Below are 17,841 nucleotides of genomic sequence, written 5' to 3'. Positions count from 1 at the left end.
TCCTCTTCTACCTAACTGTTGCTGGCCCAGGACATCTTCAGAGAGAGTTTCTGATAAGTAAAGTAGTTCCAGTGTATTTAATTTAGCACTGGGGATGTGAATGATCTGTTCTCCCAAATTGATCAATTCAGTCATATTAAATATTGTGTATTTCAGACTTAAACCATTGGATATTGAGTTTATGAAGCGTTTGCATGAAAAAGTGAACATCATCCCACTTATTGCCAAAGCAGACACACTCACTCCAGAGGAGTGCCAACAGTTTAAAAAACAGGTGAGCAAAAGAAGCTTGAACTCCTGCTTGGTTTCTCATACCACTCATGTAGTTTTCAGTTTTTATATTTTCAGTATAATGTGTTACAATGTATTTCTCTTGCTGCTTTATTATATGGTTATTTATACTGCATTAAAAATAACTATTTAAAATCTCCTTAGTTTTCTCCTCAAAGCTCTTATCTATTATCATAGTGCCCTTATCCTTTGTCGATTTAAATATTTTAGGTGTTTCTGTTATAGCCTCCTCCATCACCCTGCTCCACACCCTTTAGGATTATTTTTTTAGAGTAAATTCCCAGGAAGAGGATTACTTTTTGAAAGGGTATGATTATTTTATAGTTCTTTTTATTTTTTTTCCATTTTGTTGTGGTGCTTTCCCAGTGAAAAAGATTTTTTTAATAGTGGGTATATTTGTTTCAATGCCTTACCAATGTTGTCATTTTTAAAACTTTTTTTGAAATTAAGGGGCATTTAATCATTTCTTTAACTTTTATTTAGTTTTCCAGAAAGGATGAACACTTCTTAAAGCAGGGGTTTATTTTTTCCTGACTGTGTTTGGTTTGTTATCACATTGTATGAAATGAAGGGTGAATTTCTGGAACTATGATCCTATACCAGTAGCCTATTTTTTATTTTAAGCCAATGTTATATTTTTTAAACTATAACTACTTTGTATAATACTTAAAAGTAGATCGTAGAGTTGTTAGCTCTTTCTTTAAAGTCCTCTCTGTTTTTTCACCTTTTTTGATACGGACTTCAGTATACATTGCAACCTGCTACAAAAACAAAAATCTGTTGAGATTTGCTTTGAAATTGTGCCAAATCTATATATTATGGGAATGTTTTAGTTCATTTTTACTATATTTGGTATTTCTACTAGGAATATATGTTTATTTTACATTTATTCACTCCCATTTTTATTTTGTAATGTGCTTTTTTTCTAAGTTCAAATACTAATTGGTGGCTATGACCTCTCCTCTTTTATTTGTAATTTTATTTTTTTTTATTTTTTTCTCTTTTTGATGTTTGGCTAGGGCTTTATCAATTTTATTAATTCTTTCAAAGAAACAGCTCTTAGTTTTGTTGATCTGTTCTACTCTTTCTTGTTTCTCCATCATTTATTTCTCCTCTGATCTTTATTATTTCCTTTCTTCTCCTGGCTTTTGGCTTTATTTGCTGTTCCATTTCTATCTCCTTTAGGTGTAAGATTAGGTTGTGTATTTGAGACATTTCTTTTTTTTTGAGGTAGGCCAGGATTACAATATACTTCACTCAGGATCACCTTTGCTGGATCCCAAAGGATTTGTATTGTGTTTCATTTTCATTTGCTTCCATGTACTTTTTAAATTTCTTATTTAGTTTCCTGGTTAACCCATTTGTTCTTTAGTAGGATATTCTTTAATTTCCATGTATTTGTGGTCTTTCCAAATTTTTGAGGGGTTGGGGGAAGTAAGCTTTAAGTTCCATAGCATTGTGGTCTAAAACCACGAATGGTATGATCTCAGTCTTTTTGTACTTGTTGAGGGCTGATTTGTGACTCAGTATGTGATCTATTCTAGAGAATGTTCCATGTGTACTCAAAAAGAATGTGTAATCTGCTGCCTTAGGGTGAATATATTTGTTAAGTCCATCAGGTCCAGTGTGTCATTCAAAGCCATTGTTTCCTTGTTGATTTTCTGCTTAGATGATCTGTCCACTGCTGTAAGTGGGGGTGGTAAAGTCTCCTATTATTTTATTTTTATTCAGTGAGTTCCATTACATTTGTTATTAATTTATGTATTTCGGTGCCTCCAAATTGGGGGCATACATATTTATAATTGTTAGATTTCTTGATGGACAGACCCCTTAATTATGATATAATGCCCTCCCTCATCTCTTGTTACAGTCTTTAGTTTAAAATCTAGTTTGCCTGTTTTAAAGTATGGCTATTCCGGCTTTCTTTCTTTTCCATTAGTGTGATAGATGGTTCTCCATTCCCTCACTTTCCATCTGCAGATGTCTTTAGGTCTAGAAGGAGTCTCTTGTAGGCAGCATACAGATGGGTGTTGTTTTTTGTTTTTGTTTTTGTTTATCCAATCTGATACCCCATGTCTTTTGATTGAATCATGTAGTCCATTTACATTCACAGTGATTATTGATATATATTAAATTACTGCCAGTGTGTTACCTGTAAAGTTGGTGTTTCTGGTGATGTTCTCTATTCCTTTCTAGTCATTGTTGCTTTTGGTCTTTTTTACCCCCTCTCAAAGACCCCCTTTTAATATTTCCTGCAGGGCTGGTTTAGTGGTCACAAACCACTTTTGTTTTTGTCTGGGAAACTCTTATCTCTCCTTCTATTATGAATGACAGCCTTGCTGGGTAAAGTATTCTTAGCTGCATATTTCACATTCAGCATGTTGAAGATATCATGTTACTCCATTCTAGCCTGCCAAGTTCCTGTGGACAGATTTGCTGTGAACTTGAGCTATCTTCCTGTGTAGCTTAAGATCGTTTTCCTCCCTTGCTGCTTTCAGGATTCTTTTGTGTATTTTGTGAATTTTACTATGATATGTCTTGATGATGGCCAGCTTTTGTTGAATTTAATGGGAGTTCTTTGTGTTTCTTGGATTTTGCTGTGTCCTTTCCCAGATTATGGAAATTTTGAGCTATAATTTGTTCAAATAAGCCTTATGCCCCCTTTTCTTTCTCTTCTTCTGGGACTCCTATGATGTTAATATTATTATGCTTTAAGCAGCCACTCACTGAGTTTCCTAAGTCTGCCTTCATGATCCAATACCTTTCTTTCCCTCTTCTTTTCAGCTTTATTATTTTCCATAATTTTATCTTCTATATCACTGATTTGTTCCTCCCTTTTTGTTCATCCTCATTGTCATTGCATCCATTTGGTTTTGCATCTCACTTATAGCATTTTTTATTTTAGCCTGCTAGTTTTTACTTCTTTAATCTCGGTAGTAAGAGATTCCCTAGTATCTTCTATGCTTTTTCTCAAGTCCAGCTAGTATCCTTATGATTACTATTTTAAATTCTGGTTCAGACTTCCTGCTTGTATTTTTATTGGTTAAATCTCTGGCTGGGACTTTTTTTTTAATCTTCCTTTTTAAAAATTTTGTTAAATGTTTTATTTATTTCAGAGAGAGAGAGAGAGAGAGAGAGAGACAGTGTGAGCAGGGCAGGGTCAGAGAGAGAGGGAGATACAGAATCTGAAACAGGCTCCAGGCTCTGAGCTAGCTGTCAGCACAGAGCCTGATGCGGGGCTCAAATCCATGAACCGTGAGATCATGACCTGAGCCGAAGTCGGACGCTTAATCGACTGAGCCAGCCAGGCGCCCCTCTGGCTGGGACTTTTTCCTTTTCTTTCTCTTATGGTGAATTCCTCCATCTTGTCATTGTGTCTGGGTCACTGTTCTTTCCCGTGGTTGTTAGGAAAGCATATTATATTCCTGCTTTGAGTGTAATGGCTGTATTATGAAGAGGTCCCCTGCTAAAAAGGAAAATATATCCTATTTCCCTAGAGCTGAAGCTTTGCAGCATTCTATGATCAGTAGACTTGGTGCATACATGGCTTTTTGTGGTGGTCTTCTGGGGGAGGGGCCTGCTGCATTTATTCTCAGGTGGATTTGCCATAGTAGAGAGGCTGTACAGGGCACAGGGGAAGAGGGCTGGGTGTAAGTGGCTGTTTTTCTCAATGAAGTTGGTCAGTGTTGATGGGGGGGGCAGTGCAGTGGAGAATGGTATCACCCCATTTTCTTGTCCCCAAGGCTGGGAATCTCGCACCTGTCACTCCTCAGGAATCCCTCACAGAAGAGCAAACAATCACTCTTCCTGTTTCCCCAGCTTCTGTCAGATCCCTGCCTTCACCCTCTCTTGAATCTGAACCATCTATCTGCCTGCCAGGCAGCACAGCACTCCTGTGTTTTATCTCAGATGCAAGGCTTGGTTTCAAATCCTAGAGATTTGCCTGGCATTGACCTGCACAGATCCTCTTGGAGAGGGTCTCACCATGCTGTGGCTGGTGCCGGATTATCCCAGAAAATGGTGTGAGACCATGCAGTTGCGTGGAGTTTATGGAGAACCTTTTTAGAATGAGTTATTGAATTGTATCTTTACCAGCTGGTTTTGTAAATTAAGGTGGAGATTTGGAATTCTTAATATACAGTCACTGCTTTTTTTTTTTTTTTTCCTTTTTTTTTCTTTGAAAGAGAACAAGCAGGGCAGGGGCAGGGCGAGGGCAGAAAGAGAGAGAAATATGAGTGAGAATCTTTTTTTTTTTTTTAATGTTTTATTTATTTCTTAGAGAGAGAGACAGCATGAGCAGGGGAGGGTCAGAGAGAGAAGGAGACACAGAATCCGAAGCAAGCTCCAGGCTCTGAGCTAGCTGTCAGCACAGAGCCCGACATGGGGTTCGAACCCACTAACCGCGAGATCATGACCTGAGCCAAAGTCAGACGCTCAACCGACTGAGCCACCCAGGCGCCCCATGAGTGAGAATCTTAAGCAGATTCCATTCCCAGCATAGAGCCTGATGTGGGGCTTGATCTCATAACTGTGAGATAATGACCTGAGCTGAAATCAAGAGTCGGTCGCTTAACTGATTGAGCTACCCAGGCACCACAAGAACCACTGCTCTTAGAGCTAGCCACTAGTGTTTCTTTTTTTCTCCTAGTCCTGTATTTGACACTTCATCATTTATTATCATGTTTTTCTCTGTGGCATTTTGCCTCTACCTACTTTAGTTACCACGTAACACATTTTGTTTGGAGTCTCTTTGCACTGCTTGGGTCCCGTACAGTGATTAGTAGTGCTGAAATATCAGTAAAGGCAAGGACCTAGTTCTAGGTATATTGGCCATCGGTTTATTATGAGTTTGAATAGGGTAGGTAGTTGAATATTATTTGGTTATCTGTGTTTTGTTTAGAATTTGGAGTGATGTGGGAAAAGATACTTTAGTCTGAAGTAGGTCACTTGTGATGTTATTGATAAGTGTTTTTGCATTCTCTTTATTAACTTCTTAGCTTCTTAACTTCCAGGATGTGTTTTTTCCCTGTGTATCTGCCTCATTTTATATCTGTTTCTCCTTGATTTTGTGTACACAAATAATACATGCAAGGATATCTTCTGATTAGTGTGCAGATTTTTTCTCCTGGAGCCAGTGCTGTATTTAGTTTCATTTACTAATTTTACTAAAAATTAGATGAGTTTAAGCTATGTTGATTCATCTGAATAAAATAGTTGGTGAAAAGTTCTATCTAGAGAAAGAATCTCAGTCATTGTGAGTAAATGATAACCATTATAGTAGAAATCAACTAGAGAAAGCCTTTCTGGAATCTTATATCATTTTTAGATCTCTTGGTATTATAAACATATTAACTTTAATACTTCTGAGGTAATTTATATACCAACTTCATAGTTTTAAAAAAAGATCAAGATTGTACTTTGATTTTAGATTATAGTTTTCATCACTGAAAAACAGTAAAGGAATTAGAGCTGAGGAATCAGGAATTTTAAAAGAATATAATACAAATAAAGCTAATGTACTAATTATGTGTGGTGCCCTTTTGCTCATTTTAGATAATGAAAGAAATCCAAGAACATAAAATTAAAATATATGAATTTCCAGAAACAGATGATGAAGAAGAAAATAAGCTTGTTAAAAAGATAAAGGTAGGTTTATTCCCATACATAAACTAAAATGTTCCAGGGCCTTAAAACCATGGAAATATCCACTGAAAAGATAAAAAATATCAATGTTTTTAAATAGCTGGCTTACAAAATGAATAGGGAGATTATTCAGTGTTGAATTAAACTTTGCAATTAACTTTGTTGAATAGAGAGATGAATGGCATAATCTGTTTTATAATCTCTGTCTTCAATTTTCAGTTAACTAGTTTTATATTATGTAATTTTCCTCCTTAAAGAAACATGTAATAAGAAGGGAGAGGATTTGTTCCTAAGCACTGTTTTTGCATACTGTTCAAGAGCCAGACAAAAATATGTTTTTTTATCTTTTATAAAAAACAACCAAAACCTATATCAATATAATTCTCTGTATTTTTATTTATTTGTTTATTTATTTATTTTTGAGAAGGAAAGAGCACAAGCAGGGGAGGGGCAGAGAGAAGAGGGAAACACAGAATCTGAAGCAGTCTCTAGGCTCTGAGCTGTCAGCACAGAGCCCAGTATAGGGCTTGAACTAAAAAACTGTGAGATCATGACCTGAACGGAAGTTGGATGCTTAACTGACAAGCCACTTAGGCACCCCTATATTTTTAATTTGTGGTCACTTCCTAAGTACCCTGGACCTAAAAATGATGTGTTAAATAATGGCATTTTATAAGCAAATAATTATCCTGTAATAATGAAATACATGTACCTGACCAGTGAAGAGTTTTTGAGGTTTTATAAAATAGTCATATATTTTATATATTATTAAATATTTTTGGAAGCTACAAGAATTTTGGAAGATTGTAGTCTGAATTAAATCTGGATAAATATAGATTGAGTCCCCTAGGTCTGGAGCTCTAGACGTAGATTTTAGCACGTATAATATTCCCTGCTTCCAGGGCTATTAGAGTTGGTTTGTGATAGATGAGCATGCTAGTCACAAGCCTCATGAGTTCCCTCTAACTGCCAATACACTTTTTTATTTCCCTCTTTTAATTTTTTAATATGGCACAGCTTCTTTGGAGTTTTTAACAGATAATTTGATGAGTAGAGTATATATGCCTTAGTATTTGTAAATTTTCAGAGAAAACATAAATTTATTCATTGTTTATATTGGTGAGAATACCATGTAATGACAGTTTACTAAATAGTAATTGAATGCCTTATAAAAGTGAATACAGAAACTGTCAAGGTAATATTTTTTTTGATAACGTGTTGAGTAATATAAACTTTATTCTTGAATTTGTGAGGACTACAGAGATATATTTGAACAAGAATACTTTATTTTATAGGACCGTTTACCTCTTGCTGTGGTAGGTAGTAATACTATCATTGAAGTTAATGGCAAAAGGGTCAGAGGAAGGCAGTATCCTTGGGGTGTTGCTGAAGGTAAGGTTTTCTTCACTGAATGACTTTCTATAAGATTTCACAAATGTGATCAAATATGTATTTCACACTGATATATCTAGATTTTCAGAGATAGTTCTGAATTCAGTTTTATTTAGCCTCATTTTATCATAAGTACTTTCTAGTTTCTCAGACTGTGTTTTTGCCAAGTCAGGCAAATCCTAACTGTAATACTCTCCAAGTCCGTCATCAGCCCCAGTCTCCCATCTCCATCCCATCATTAAATCTACTGCTGTTTTCTTGTTTGAAAACATACTTAAGAGTGTAAGAATTCTTTATCTGGGGTCCAAAAGTTGCTTCCAAGGAACTAATAAACCTGAAATTGAAAATGGTTTCAGAGAAAAGAACTCTCCCTTTTATCTGAACCTCAGATGCTCAGGTGGGTCTGGGACCTTCAAAGAATGATTGAGAACAACTTTCACTTTAAAGTGAATTTAAAATATTCATAATATTCTTTCCTTGGTATAAAAATCAACTTGTAGCATCACATTTTTAGAATAAAAAAAATTTCATTGTTAAGAGATATTCTACTAATTTTGTAAAGAGTTTTTTAAATACCAGTAAAATCTTAGTTTATAGCATGAAACTTTAGAAGTCTTCTTGGCAATAGACATATTTCCCCAAGTTTGTGTTTATTATATTGAATATAGAAGTCTATAGAATATAGACTCTTCTATATATAGAAGACTAATATTTAGTCTTCTGTGTTATAGTAACTAGGAACTAAGATTAAGTCATGATTATTTTTCTACTTGTTAGTATTAGTTAGAAAAATTCTGTAATTTTTAGGATACTATTCCAACTTATTGTCCTTATCACCAGCTTTTCCTGTCAGTGAGGCTACACTTGTCCCCACCTCTCTGTCATCCTCAGGTAACTTTGAGTTGCTGAGCTGAGGCTTTAGAACTTATACAGTCCTTAGAAATGTGTGCCAAAGGAATTGTTTCTCTAGTTTTAGTACTCCCCTCCCCACCAGAATGTTCTTATTAGGGATACATTTCTTTAAAATAAAGAACCTTAAAGTTATTGGCTCACATTTTTATTTTGTTTACGAAAGTGATTCCGCCTCCCCCCAAAACTAAACTTTTAAAACACATTTTATTATGGAACAAATATATTCTCTTACAAATCAGTACATTCAAAATTTCAAAAAAAGTTTTTTTCTGGAGAGCGCATTTACTAGGTTTATATATTTTATCATTGAAGATTAAACTATAATAAATAATATTAGAGAACACTTGTCTGCCATGCCCTTAAATTAAGTACTATGGTATAGTGTTAAAACTTTAATGAAAAATTGATCTAAAGAAGAGTAATGAAAAGTTAATGAAATGTTGCATATTTTCTCATTGTTACCTCCAACATTTTGTGAAATTTCCTTTGAAAAGATTGGGCTTAGTGTGTTCTTTTTTTTTTTTATATAGTTGAAAATGGTGAACATTGTGATTTTACAATTCTAAGAAATATGTTGATAAGGTAAGTTTGAGCAATGATAAAATATTATTTAAGATTTTTTTCTTTCTCAAAATAAAGTTAGAATTAGATTTACTTTTGCCTTCTATAACTGATTATTTTTTTTAAATGTTTCTATTTTTCAGAGAGAGAGAGAGACAGGGCTTGCNATATTATTTAAGATTTTTTTCTTTCTCAAAATAAAGTTAGAATTAGATTTACTTTTGCCTTCTATAACTGATTTTTTTAAATGTTTCTATTTTTCAGAGAGAGAGAGAGAGACAGGGCTTGAGTGGGAGAGGGGTAGACAGAGAGAGGGAGACATAGAGTCTGAAGCAGGCTCCAGGCTCTGAGCTGTCAGCACAGAGCCCTACACAGAATTCAAATTTGTGAACTGCGAGATTATGACCTTAGCTGAAGTCGGATGCTTAACCGACTGAGCCACCCAGGTCCCCTATTTTTTCTTTAATATAGCTAACCTAAATTGGTATCTTCATTCTAGCACTCAAGTAAGCACTGCTTGGAGACAACTTGGATTATTTTGCCAGGTTTTAAAGCTGTTAGCAAAACTACAAAATAAGCTGTGTTGCTAGCAGTGTGTGGGAAAATGAGTCCCTTTTTTGGTTATGTTTTGTGTTGAGGTTTAATACTGAGAGAGACAGGGAAGATGGAAAGGAAAAGGCTTTTGCTCTTTTTATGTGAGAAAACTGGAAGGGAAGGCTAGGCTTTGAGTTAAAGACTAGACTTTGTTAAAAGATACACAACCTGGTAGCTGGTGAGTGAGGTGTTTTTGGTACTAGAGCACAGTGAACAAAACTGATCTTCCTCCCAGGCAAGAAAACATTACTCCTAAATTGTATCTCGTGCAGCTGATGAAAGAGAAGGAAAACCTATGAGAGCAGGACATTGAACTAATCCTGATCAGAAGACTGGGACTTGAATTAGAAAAGAAATAGCAAAGAGGAAACCATGAAGAAAAAGTTGAACAGAAGCAGAGACATCAGTGGGCAAGAAACAGAAAGGGCATCGAAATAAACCTCAGTGTTTTCGTGTTGAGATAAATTCCTTCCTCTTGCCACCTCACACCCCTTCGCCACTTCTCTCCACCCCCATTTTGCTTGTTTCTCTAGGCCCTCACCACATACTCTCTTCGACCTCCAGTTTTGTATGGCCATATAAAGTTGATGTTTGTTTATTTTCATACTATCATCCAATTTCCTAATGCACAGCAGTATCTTTATCTGTGTGGAAGTATTAACTTGCATATTGATGGTCATTGGAAGTCATGGAACAGTAAAGTTATTATGAGAGAGGAGGGAAATTTAAATGAGTTAAACTGCTACGTCAAGAAGTACACTAAATATCAGAGTGAATTTTGAGATCAAAGAGATTTCTATGTAGTTAGTCTTTCTTAAAGGAGCTTATGAACAGGTGCTTCAGGTAGGAAGTAGTGGATAGGGTTGGTTCAGCAGTTGGGATTGCCAGGCCTCGCACAGCGAGAGAACAGATGCACACAAGAGAGGGCCATCTGTCTCACTTTAGAGAATATAGCATTTCAGTTTCTATTATGAACTGTTCCCTTTCTCTTCCATTCTTAAGGCATGATTTCAAAAGAATAATATAGGGGCGCCTGGGTGGCTCAGTCGGTTAAGCGTCTGACTTTGGCTCAGGTCATGATCTCACGGTTCGTGGGTTCGAGCCCGGCGTCGGGCTGTGTGCTGACAGCTAGCTCAGAGCCTGGAGTCTGTTTTGGATTCTGTATCTCCCTCTCTCTCTGCCCTCCTCTGCTCACGCTGTCTCTCTCTCTCTCTCAGAAATAAATTTTTAAAAAATAATATAATTGCTTATGATAGTATATATGTAGGGAATTTTTTTTAAGTTTTTATATTTACTTATTTTGAGAGAGCGCACACACAGGCATGCATGAGCAGGATAGGGGCAGAGAGAGAAGGACCTAGAATTCTAAGCAGGCTCCATGCTTAGTGTGGATTCCGCTGTGGGGCTTGATCTCGTGAACTGTGAGATCATGGACTGAGCCAAAATCATCAAGAGTCAGTCCCTTAACCAACTGAGTCATCCACGCACCCCAGGACTGTTTTCTAAATATTAATTGCCAGTCCATTCTCTCTGATTTTATTCCTTTCCCCAATTTAAAATCTCTGCAACTTGCCCACTGCTTGACATAGTGGTGTCTGTGTATTTTTAAATATGCAATCAATAGTTGACTGCATAGCTAAAGTAGTATAGAGGGGAAGGCTAATTACTGAGCTGGAAGCCAGACTTTGAACATTTGAAGGTGCATCGCCTGACAGCTGGTGAGTGGGACTCACTAGTACAAAAGTATTATAGAACAAATGGGCCACTCCTGCAGGAAGATTGAGTATAGGAAAGCTGCAAGGTAGTCATACAAGGATGAGATATAAAAAATTCTGAAGTTACATAATATACAGCAGAGCTGGGTCATAAAATGATTACTTAGATGGATTAAAAGAATTTAGGGTAAGTGTATATTTCATGGAGTGGGTCAGATACGAAAGGATTCATAGAGATAGATGTCTTAACATTGATTATAATAAATGCAGTCATTCACTGATGTTTATTTGTGAGATTGGGAGCAGTCCTGTTTAATATTTTTATCATTGAGTAGGACGAAGACATTGATTTCAGCTCCTAAGGTAGATGGTTAGGTGATTTTACTTAATGAAAGCTCATTTATTTGTTCGGTTTGCTGCAGCACATTTGTTTTACTTCCTAAAGCATAAATGTTCACTTATGCTTGGTTTTACGTTACTTTTTGTCACAATTTTTCGTTTGCGGTTTTTACATTTAAGTGTATAAAATACATCCTTGAAAAGGAGGGTGGTGTTGTTTGAAAATGAAAAGCTTAAGAATATTTTGATTTATTACTTTTTCTTGTAGGTTTCGAGTAGAGATGAGAAAGATTTTTATTTAATTTAGCTCATGTCTTGAAAGGCACCTAGTAGATATTTAATGGTACTTAAAGCAAGGAAATCTCATCATTGGTGTGCCACATGTCTATAATTCCAAGTAATTGAAATCTTGCAGGTTAAATTTAGGAATAATGGTTGCTTCTAAGAAAGACCCAAGTTCAAAGAAGTGTCATTTGCTAATTAAGAGAACTGGTTGTTGTTGCAGGCAAACCAAGGAATACAGTGGAAGGGAGACAAACTTGATGTGATTATTTTCAGGGTATGGTGATGGACAGTGCAGAAATTAAACAAAAGGAGAGAAAAGAGGGCCATGATACCAGCATGGAGAAATGGAAAAGATGATTAAGTTCCTGAAACTGGAGAAAACTTTATTGATAATTATTGATTTCAAGAGTGAAGGAATGGGTTGAATCTTAAAAAATAAAGTAGGGCCGCCTAGGTGGCTCAGTCAGTTGAGCATCCAGCTCTCGATTTCAGCTCAGGTTGTGATCCCAGGGACATGGGATGGAGCATGGAGTCTGCTTAAGACTCTCATTATCTCCTTCTGCCCCTCTCCCCTGCTTGTGAGCGGTCTCTCTCTCTCTCAGATAAAAAAGATTTTTTAGAAAGTGAAGCATATTTAAATGAAACAGAGACCATTATGTCCTGAAAAAAATCTTAACTAGTTAATTATAGAGAGGTTATTTTAGGGAAAGGGAAAAATCTTTCATTATCTAAAATGTTAGATGACATTAACAGAAATAGCTTAAACAGTTAATAAATCCACCTTTTTTTAATTTTACACATCTTGTATTTCAACTACCAAGTGCTTCCACCTCCGGTCCTTTGGTGATTTTTCAATGAATCCATAAGGAGGTCATCTATATTTAAAATTACGAAACATTATTTTTATATTGGTACAGCTATTTGTTATTATTCTCTACTTAGAGAAACTGGTAACAGTAATTTGTTCCAGAAAATCAGTGGTATTTCTCTTACCTCAGCTTTAATATTTAGTTACCAATTTTGTTTTACAGGGCCTGTTATGTGCTATTTGTATCAAGAGTACAAGAAGTGATGGCAAAAATATTTCTTATAAAGGGCAGCTTATAGTAAAATTGAAGAGGTTGTGTGGTGGTACCCACAACATATACTGATACCAAAAAATGACTGACCACCAAGGAGAAAATTGTTAAGGGTTAGAGTGACTCAGCCTGAGGGCTGGGAAGAGAGCTTTCAAAGCAGTGGGACTCTGAAGTTAGAAGAGTCCGTAACAAATTAGCATGGACTATTCAGTCTCAACCACTGGATATTCTAGGAATAAGGAGCTACCTGACTTGACTGACGAGGAAAGGGTAGTGGCCATGGAGAGGATAAATTCAACAAGGAACAGAGCCTAAAGGAACATGAGAATTGAGGAGAACCAAGAAATAATCCTTACGATGAATAAATTATCAGAGAATTGTATGGAAATGTCCGTTAGTAGGAGATGAGTCAGAGTAATTGAAAGTCACATTCTGTTCGTAAAGGGATAGTACGTGTTTTCTGGATAGCAGAAGGAATAAAAACACAGAAGAGAATTTTGGTAAAGTGATGGGGATGAAAGATGGAGGGTGGCAGAGGTAGGAATGGATGATGAAAAAAGGGAGAATCAGACAGAACAGAGTACTCTGCTATTACCGGGTCAGATAGAGGATATCACAGAGCAGCTCAGAGTGTCTGTAGCACCTAGAATCACTCAGAAATGATGAAATTGTCACCTGTATTGTATAGTTCATCTCCTATATGTATTGATTTTATATATCATAGAAGTGCTATGAGTAAAATTCACTGAACTAAAATAGCACATTCACTGAACAATGTGAAGAAACAGGAATATACTCTAAATTATTTTCCTTAGTTTGAATCCAACTTGATATGTGACCTGAAGTATTCATATGTATTGCCTTTGTAAAAGCTCAAATCTTAATAATATTACTAAAAGAAATTAGGTTTTATGAGATTTGACAGGAATCTTCCTCTAGTAAAATAAAACATATACCATAAGAGTAAATGTTCTTCTGTAGAAATATCATTCTTTAGTAATTGCTTTGAGGTGATTTAGAACTCTTAAATTCTCCTTTGGAACCTAATTTCCTTTGGTTTCAGGTTTAGCATATTGTATCTTGTTCTGCCTTGAGTGTAAATGAAGACAATGACTGTTCTTCCTTAAGTATAGTCTTTTTGCTTGTTTTACATCTAGAAATTTTGTTTTGGAAATTTTTGAATTTATATCAAAGCTTTCTTCATAGAAGCAAACTGTTGATACGTTATTTATTTATGACAGAACACACATGCAGGACTTGAAAGATGTCACTAATAATGTACACTATGAGAACTACCGAAGCAGAAAGCTGGCAGCTGTGACTTATAATGGAGTTGATAATAACAAGAATAAAGGGCAGCTTACCAAGTAAGTATACGTTGTTTTCTCCGGAAAAGGTATCGCGTATGTAAGTAAATAATCATATTATTTCATTTTCATCAGTTTCTTGGCTACTCATTAGAAAATTGGGATAATGGTCGTTATACACAATAGCAGAAATTTATTGCTGTTAAGCTTTGTTTTGGCAGTTTTGTATTTTACTACTTAATTTTCACAGGAAGTGTTCCTTGTTCCTTAAGTGAAAGAGCCATGCATTCTCTTCTGATCATTTGCCATTGTATTTATAATGTATATACCACATGTTTAATAGAACCCCAATTAGAAATCAAATGACTCCTCTGCAAATACATTTTTTTAACAGTTTCATTCAGCTAGTTAACATACAGTGTTATATTCATGTCAGGTGTACAGTATAGTGGTTAACAATTCCCTACATCATCACCCAGTGCTCATCACAAGTATACTCCTTAATCCCCATCACCTATTTAACCCATTCCCCCACTATCCCCTCCCCACTCGGGTAACCCTCAGTTTGTTCTCTATAGTTAAGAGTTTGTTTCTTGGTTTGTCTCTTCCTCTCTCAATCTCTATTTTTCTCTTTGCTCGTTTTTTTAAAAATGTTTATCCATTTTTGAGGAGGGGAGGGGCAGAGAGAGAGGAAGACACAGAATCCGAAGCAGGCACCAGGCTCCAAGCTGTCAGCACAGAGCCCTGTGTGGGGGCTTGAACTCACAAACTGCAAGATCATGACCTGAGCTGAAGTTGGACAGTTAACCGACTGAGCCCCCCAGGAGCCCCCCATTTGTTTTGTTTATTAAATTCCACATATGAGTGAAACCCTATGGTATTTGTCTTTTTCTGACTTATTTCACTTAGCATTATACTCTAGTTTCATCCATGTTGTTGCAAAGGGCAAAATTTCATTCTTTTTTTTTTAATGGCTAAATAATATTCCTGTGTGTGTGTGTGTGTGTGTCTGTGTGTCTGTGTGTGTATACACACACCATATCTTCTTTATCCATTCATCTATGGATGCACACTTGAGCTGCTTCCATACCTTGGCTATTGTAAATAATGCTGCTATAAACGTAGGGGTACATGTATCTGCAAATACATTTTTTTTTAAGGGAAGAGAACAGTTGCTACCAAGATCTCTTAACCTATTTTACTTCTAAGATAAAAATCCCATAGTCTCTTTACAGAGACTACATATAGAGCTTCTGTCTTTTGTCTTTTTAGATAAACCATTTGGTAGCAGAGTTTTCACTAACGTTGTATAGAAACACGGGACAGGACCAAACAAAAGGAATATTTAGATGAATATAGTTTTGGTTACCTACTCCATTTCTATTCTGTATTTCCAGGGAATAAGTTAGCTTTAGTTTGGATTTCTTCTCTTTGTTGTTAGTGTGAGTGACTGTCGAGTGTGTAGCTTTACCCTTCTGAGCTACTCCGTATGTCACGCTGTGGTGGTTTATGATGGGGTAGGAAAAGAGATGTGTGAGGAGGCCTGTGAGTTAGCTGGTGGAATTCTTGCTAACAGTATCTGTGCCCCATTTTTCCGTTATTTGGGACTGTTGAAGATCATAAATATTATGAAAACTGGTTTAACATTGTGTGTACATTTGTAGCCAGGTGTTATCTACCATTAGAGGATATTCCTGAAGGATCATCTATGTAAGTAATGAAAAAGGCAAGTTAGCAAAGTAGCAGTATAGTTCTGTGTTGTATAGCGGTCAGCATTCTTTAAAATGGAAAAGAAAATACTCCTTTTTTTTCTTCTTTAGTTACGTCTCTACAGTGGCCCTAAATTCCAGAAGAAAGCAAACAAAGCATTAATAGTCACTGGCAGTCACAAGTAGTTCTCTTTTACAACTGGTCTTAGATCTAACTTTATGTTTATTTCCTTCAGTATTTTTCTAATGATGTTGGGGTCATAGATCCTTTGAAGTAGAATTTCTTCTTATGCTATTACTTTGAACTTCTTCTTTCTCAACTTTGAGAAAGTTCTTCTTCTTATGCTGTTAACTAATGCTTATATTTGAGGAACTTTACTGATCAATTCCTATGTTTTCTGGTTTTAAGGATCTCCTGAGAATGATTGTTAAAAAGGTAAATTTCTAGGTTTAATAATTGGCTAGAGATTCTGATTCAGTAGATGTGGGATGGACCTGAGAGTTTGTATTTTTTAATAAGCACCCTAGACAGTTCTGATATGGTGATAAGTCATGTATGCTTTGCAAAACAGTTTACTACTGCTGTTTTAAAAATTGATTTGGTTAATATTTCAACAATTTGTTTTCATTTAAAATACAAAATTCTATTTGAGGTAAGGTTTAGTGAATAAGAAAAAGACTTTTATTCGTTCTTAGCAACATTTGTATAAGACAACTTTATTTAGGGGCGCCTGGGTGGCTTAGTCGGTTAAGCGTCCGACTTTCGCTTAGGTCATGATCTCGCGGTTCGTGGGTTCGAGCCCCGCGTCGGGCTCTGTGCTGACTTCCAGCTCAGAGCCTGGAGCCTGTTTCATAGTCTGTGACTCCCTCTCTCTCTGACCCTCCCCTGCTCACGCTGTCTCTCTCTCCTAGAAATAAATAAAACATTAAAAAAAAAAAAGACAACTTTATTTAGCACAAAAACATGAGGATCCATCATAGTAAATATTGTTCATAAAAATCCTAATCCATTTTAAATGCGTTTTACTAACTTGGGAACTTTTTAATTGTTTAAAAGAAAACCATATGTAATTAAAGGCACCGATAATTTTATATATGAAGGGGAAATGTGCTGTCAGTACATATTATTCACTAAATGTATGCAGTTAATGTTTGATTTTTTTTCTTTTATAAATTTGTTCATGTCCTAGAAATAAGGAATTATTTTCCTATTTCTAATAGAAGACTTTTAAAATAGTGGTATTGTGATATTTCTGCTCTTGGATTCAGGTAAGGCAATTCAGAGAAAAATAGTGAACCTTACAGTGTTGTTATAAATTCTTGTGCAGAAATAGAATTCTATTGTGGATTACTCTAGTTAAACTGTATAACCGAGGCAAAAACATAAAAAGTAGAATTCTGTTGGAAATGTGTTTCTTAATGAGATGAATCATGTCCAGACTTTGTCTCTGAAAGTAATAAAACATTTGTACTGCTATAAAGCAAATTGACCCAGGACTTAGTATGTTATTTTATGTTAATAGTAAGTAGGAAAATATCTTTAAAGATTGAACCAATTGGAGAATGGCGTAATTAGAATAGATATTGATATGATTTATTACATTGGTTTTTTACTGCTTTATTGAGTAATATACTGAATCTGAAAGAAGTCACTTGGAAGTTTTATCTATTGGTTATATATTCTATTATCTTGAAAATGTTAGCAATTTCAGAAGGCATTCTAGCTGAATGTTTTTGTTGTTTAAATCAGTATTAGCAGCTTATGGTGCTTTAGCTGATGTTAATGTGCTAAAAACTAAGGACTCATTCATGAGGAACTGGAAAGAATGGCTAATAATTAAATATGTGATGTAAGCAAATGTGAGTTTAGGCTTCCTAGTGATGTTCTAGTTGTATTGCTTTCAAGGGATTCTTCCCTCCATAGCAATGCATCCTTTGATAATATTGGCAGGGAGAGGTTGAGGTTGTGCAGAGTTTGGAAGAGTCAGAGTTATTAAACAAAAATTGCAACTTT

At 35.7% G+C, this 17,841-nt stretch overlaps 1 protein-coding gene across 1 annotated transcript in view; it reads left to right on the top strand.

Annotated features, from left to right (window-relative positions):
* SEPTIN7 (septin 7) overlaps window positions 1-17,841 on the top strand; it is a 78,342-nt gene that overhangs the window by 48,636 nt on the left and 11,865 nt on the right. Inside the window, exons 6-10 of the mRNA XM_077775333.1 lie at window positions 157-274; window positions 5,845-5,937; window positions 7,230-7,326; window positions 8,769-8,820; window positions 14,053-14,178. Coding sequence (XP_077631459.1) covers window positions 157-274; window positions 5,845-5,937; window positions 7,230-7,326; window positions 8,769-8,820; window positions 14,053-14,178 — 486 coding nt within the window. The remainder of the gene's footprint in view (window positions 1-156; window positions 275-5,844; window positions 5,938-7,229; window positions 7,327-8,768; window positions 8,821-14,052; window positions 14,179-17,841) is intronic.

This window comes from Crocuta crocuta, unplaced genomic scaffold (genome assembly GCF_008692635.1).
Source record: "Crocuta crocuta isolate KB4526 unplaced genomic scaffold, BGI_CrCroc_1.0 scaffold197, whole genome shotgun sequence".
Classification (NCBI taxonomy): Eukaryota; Metazoa; Chordata; class Mammalia; order Carnivora; family Hyaenidae; genus Crocuta; species Crocuta crocuta.
The sequence above is the reverse complement of the archived record's forward strand: the minus strand, read 5'-3'. Positions and strand labels throughout refer to the sequence as shown.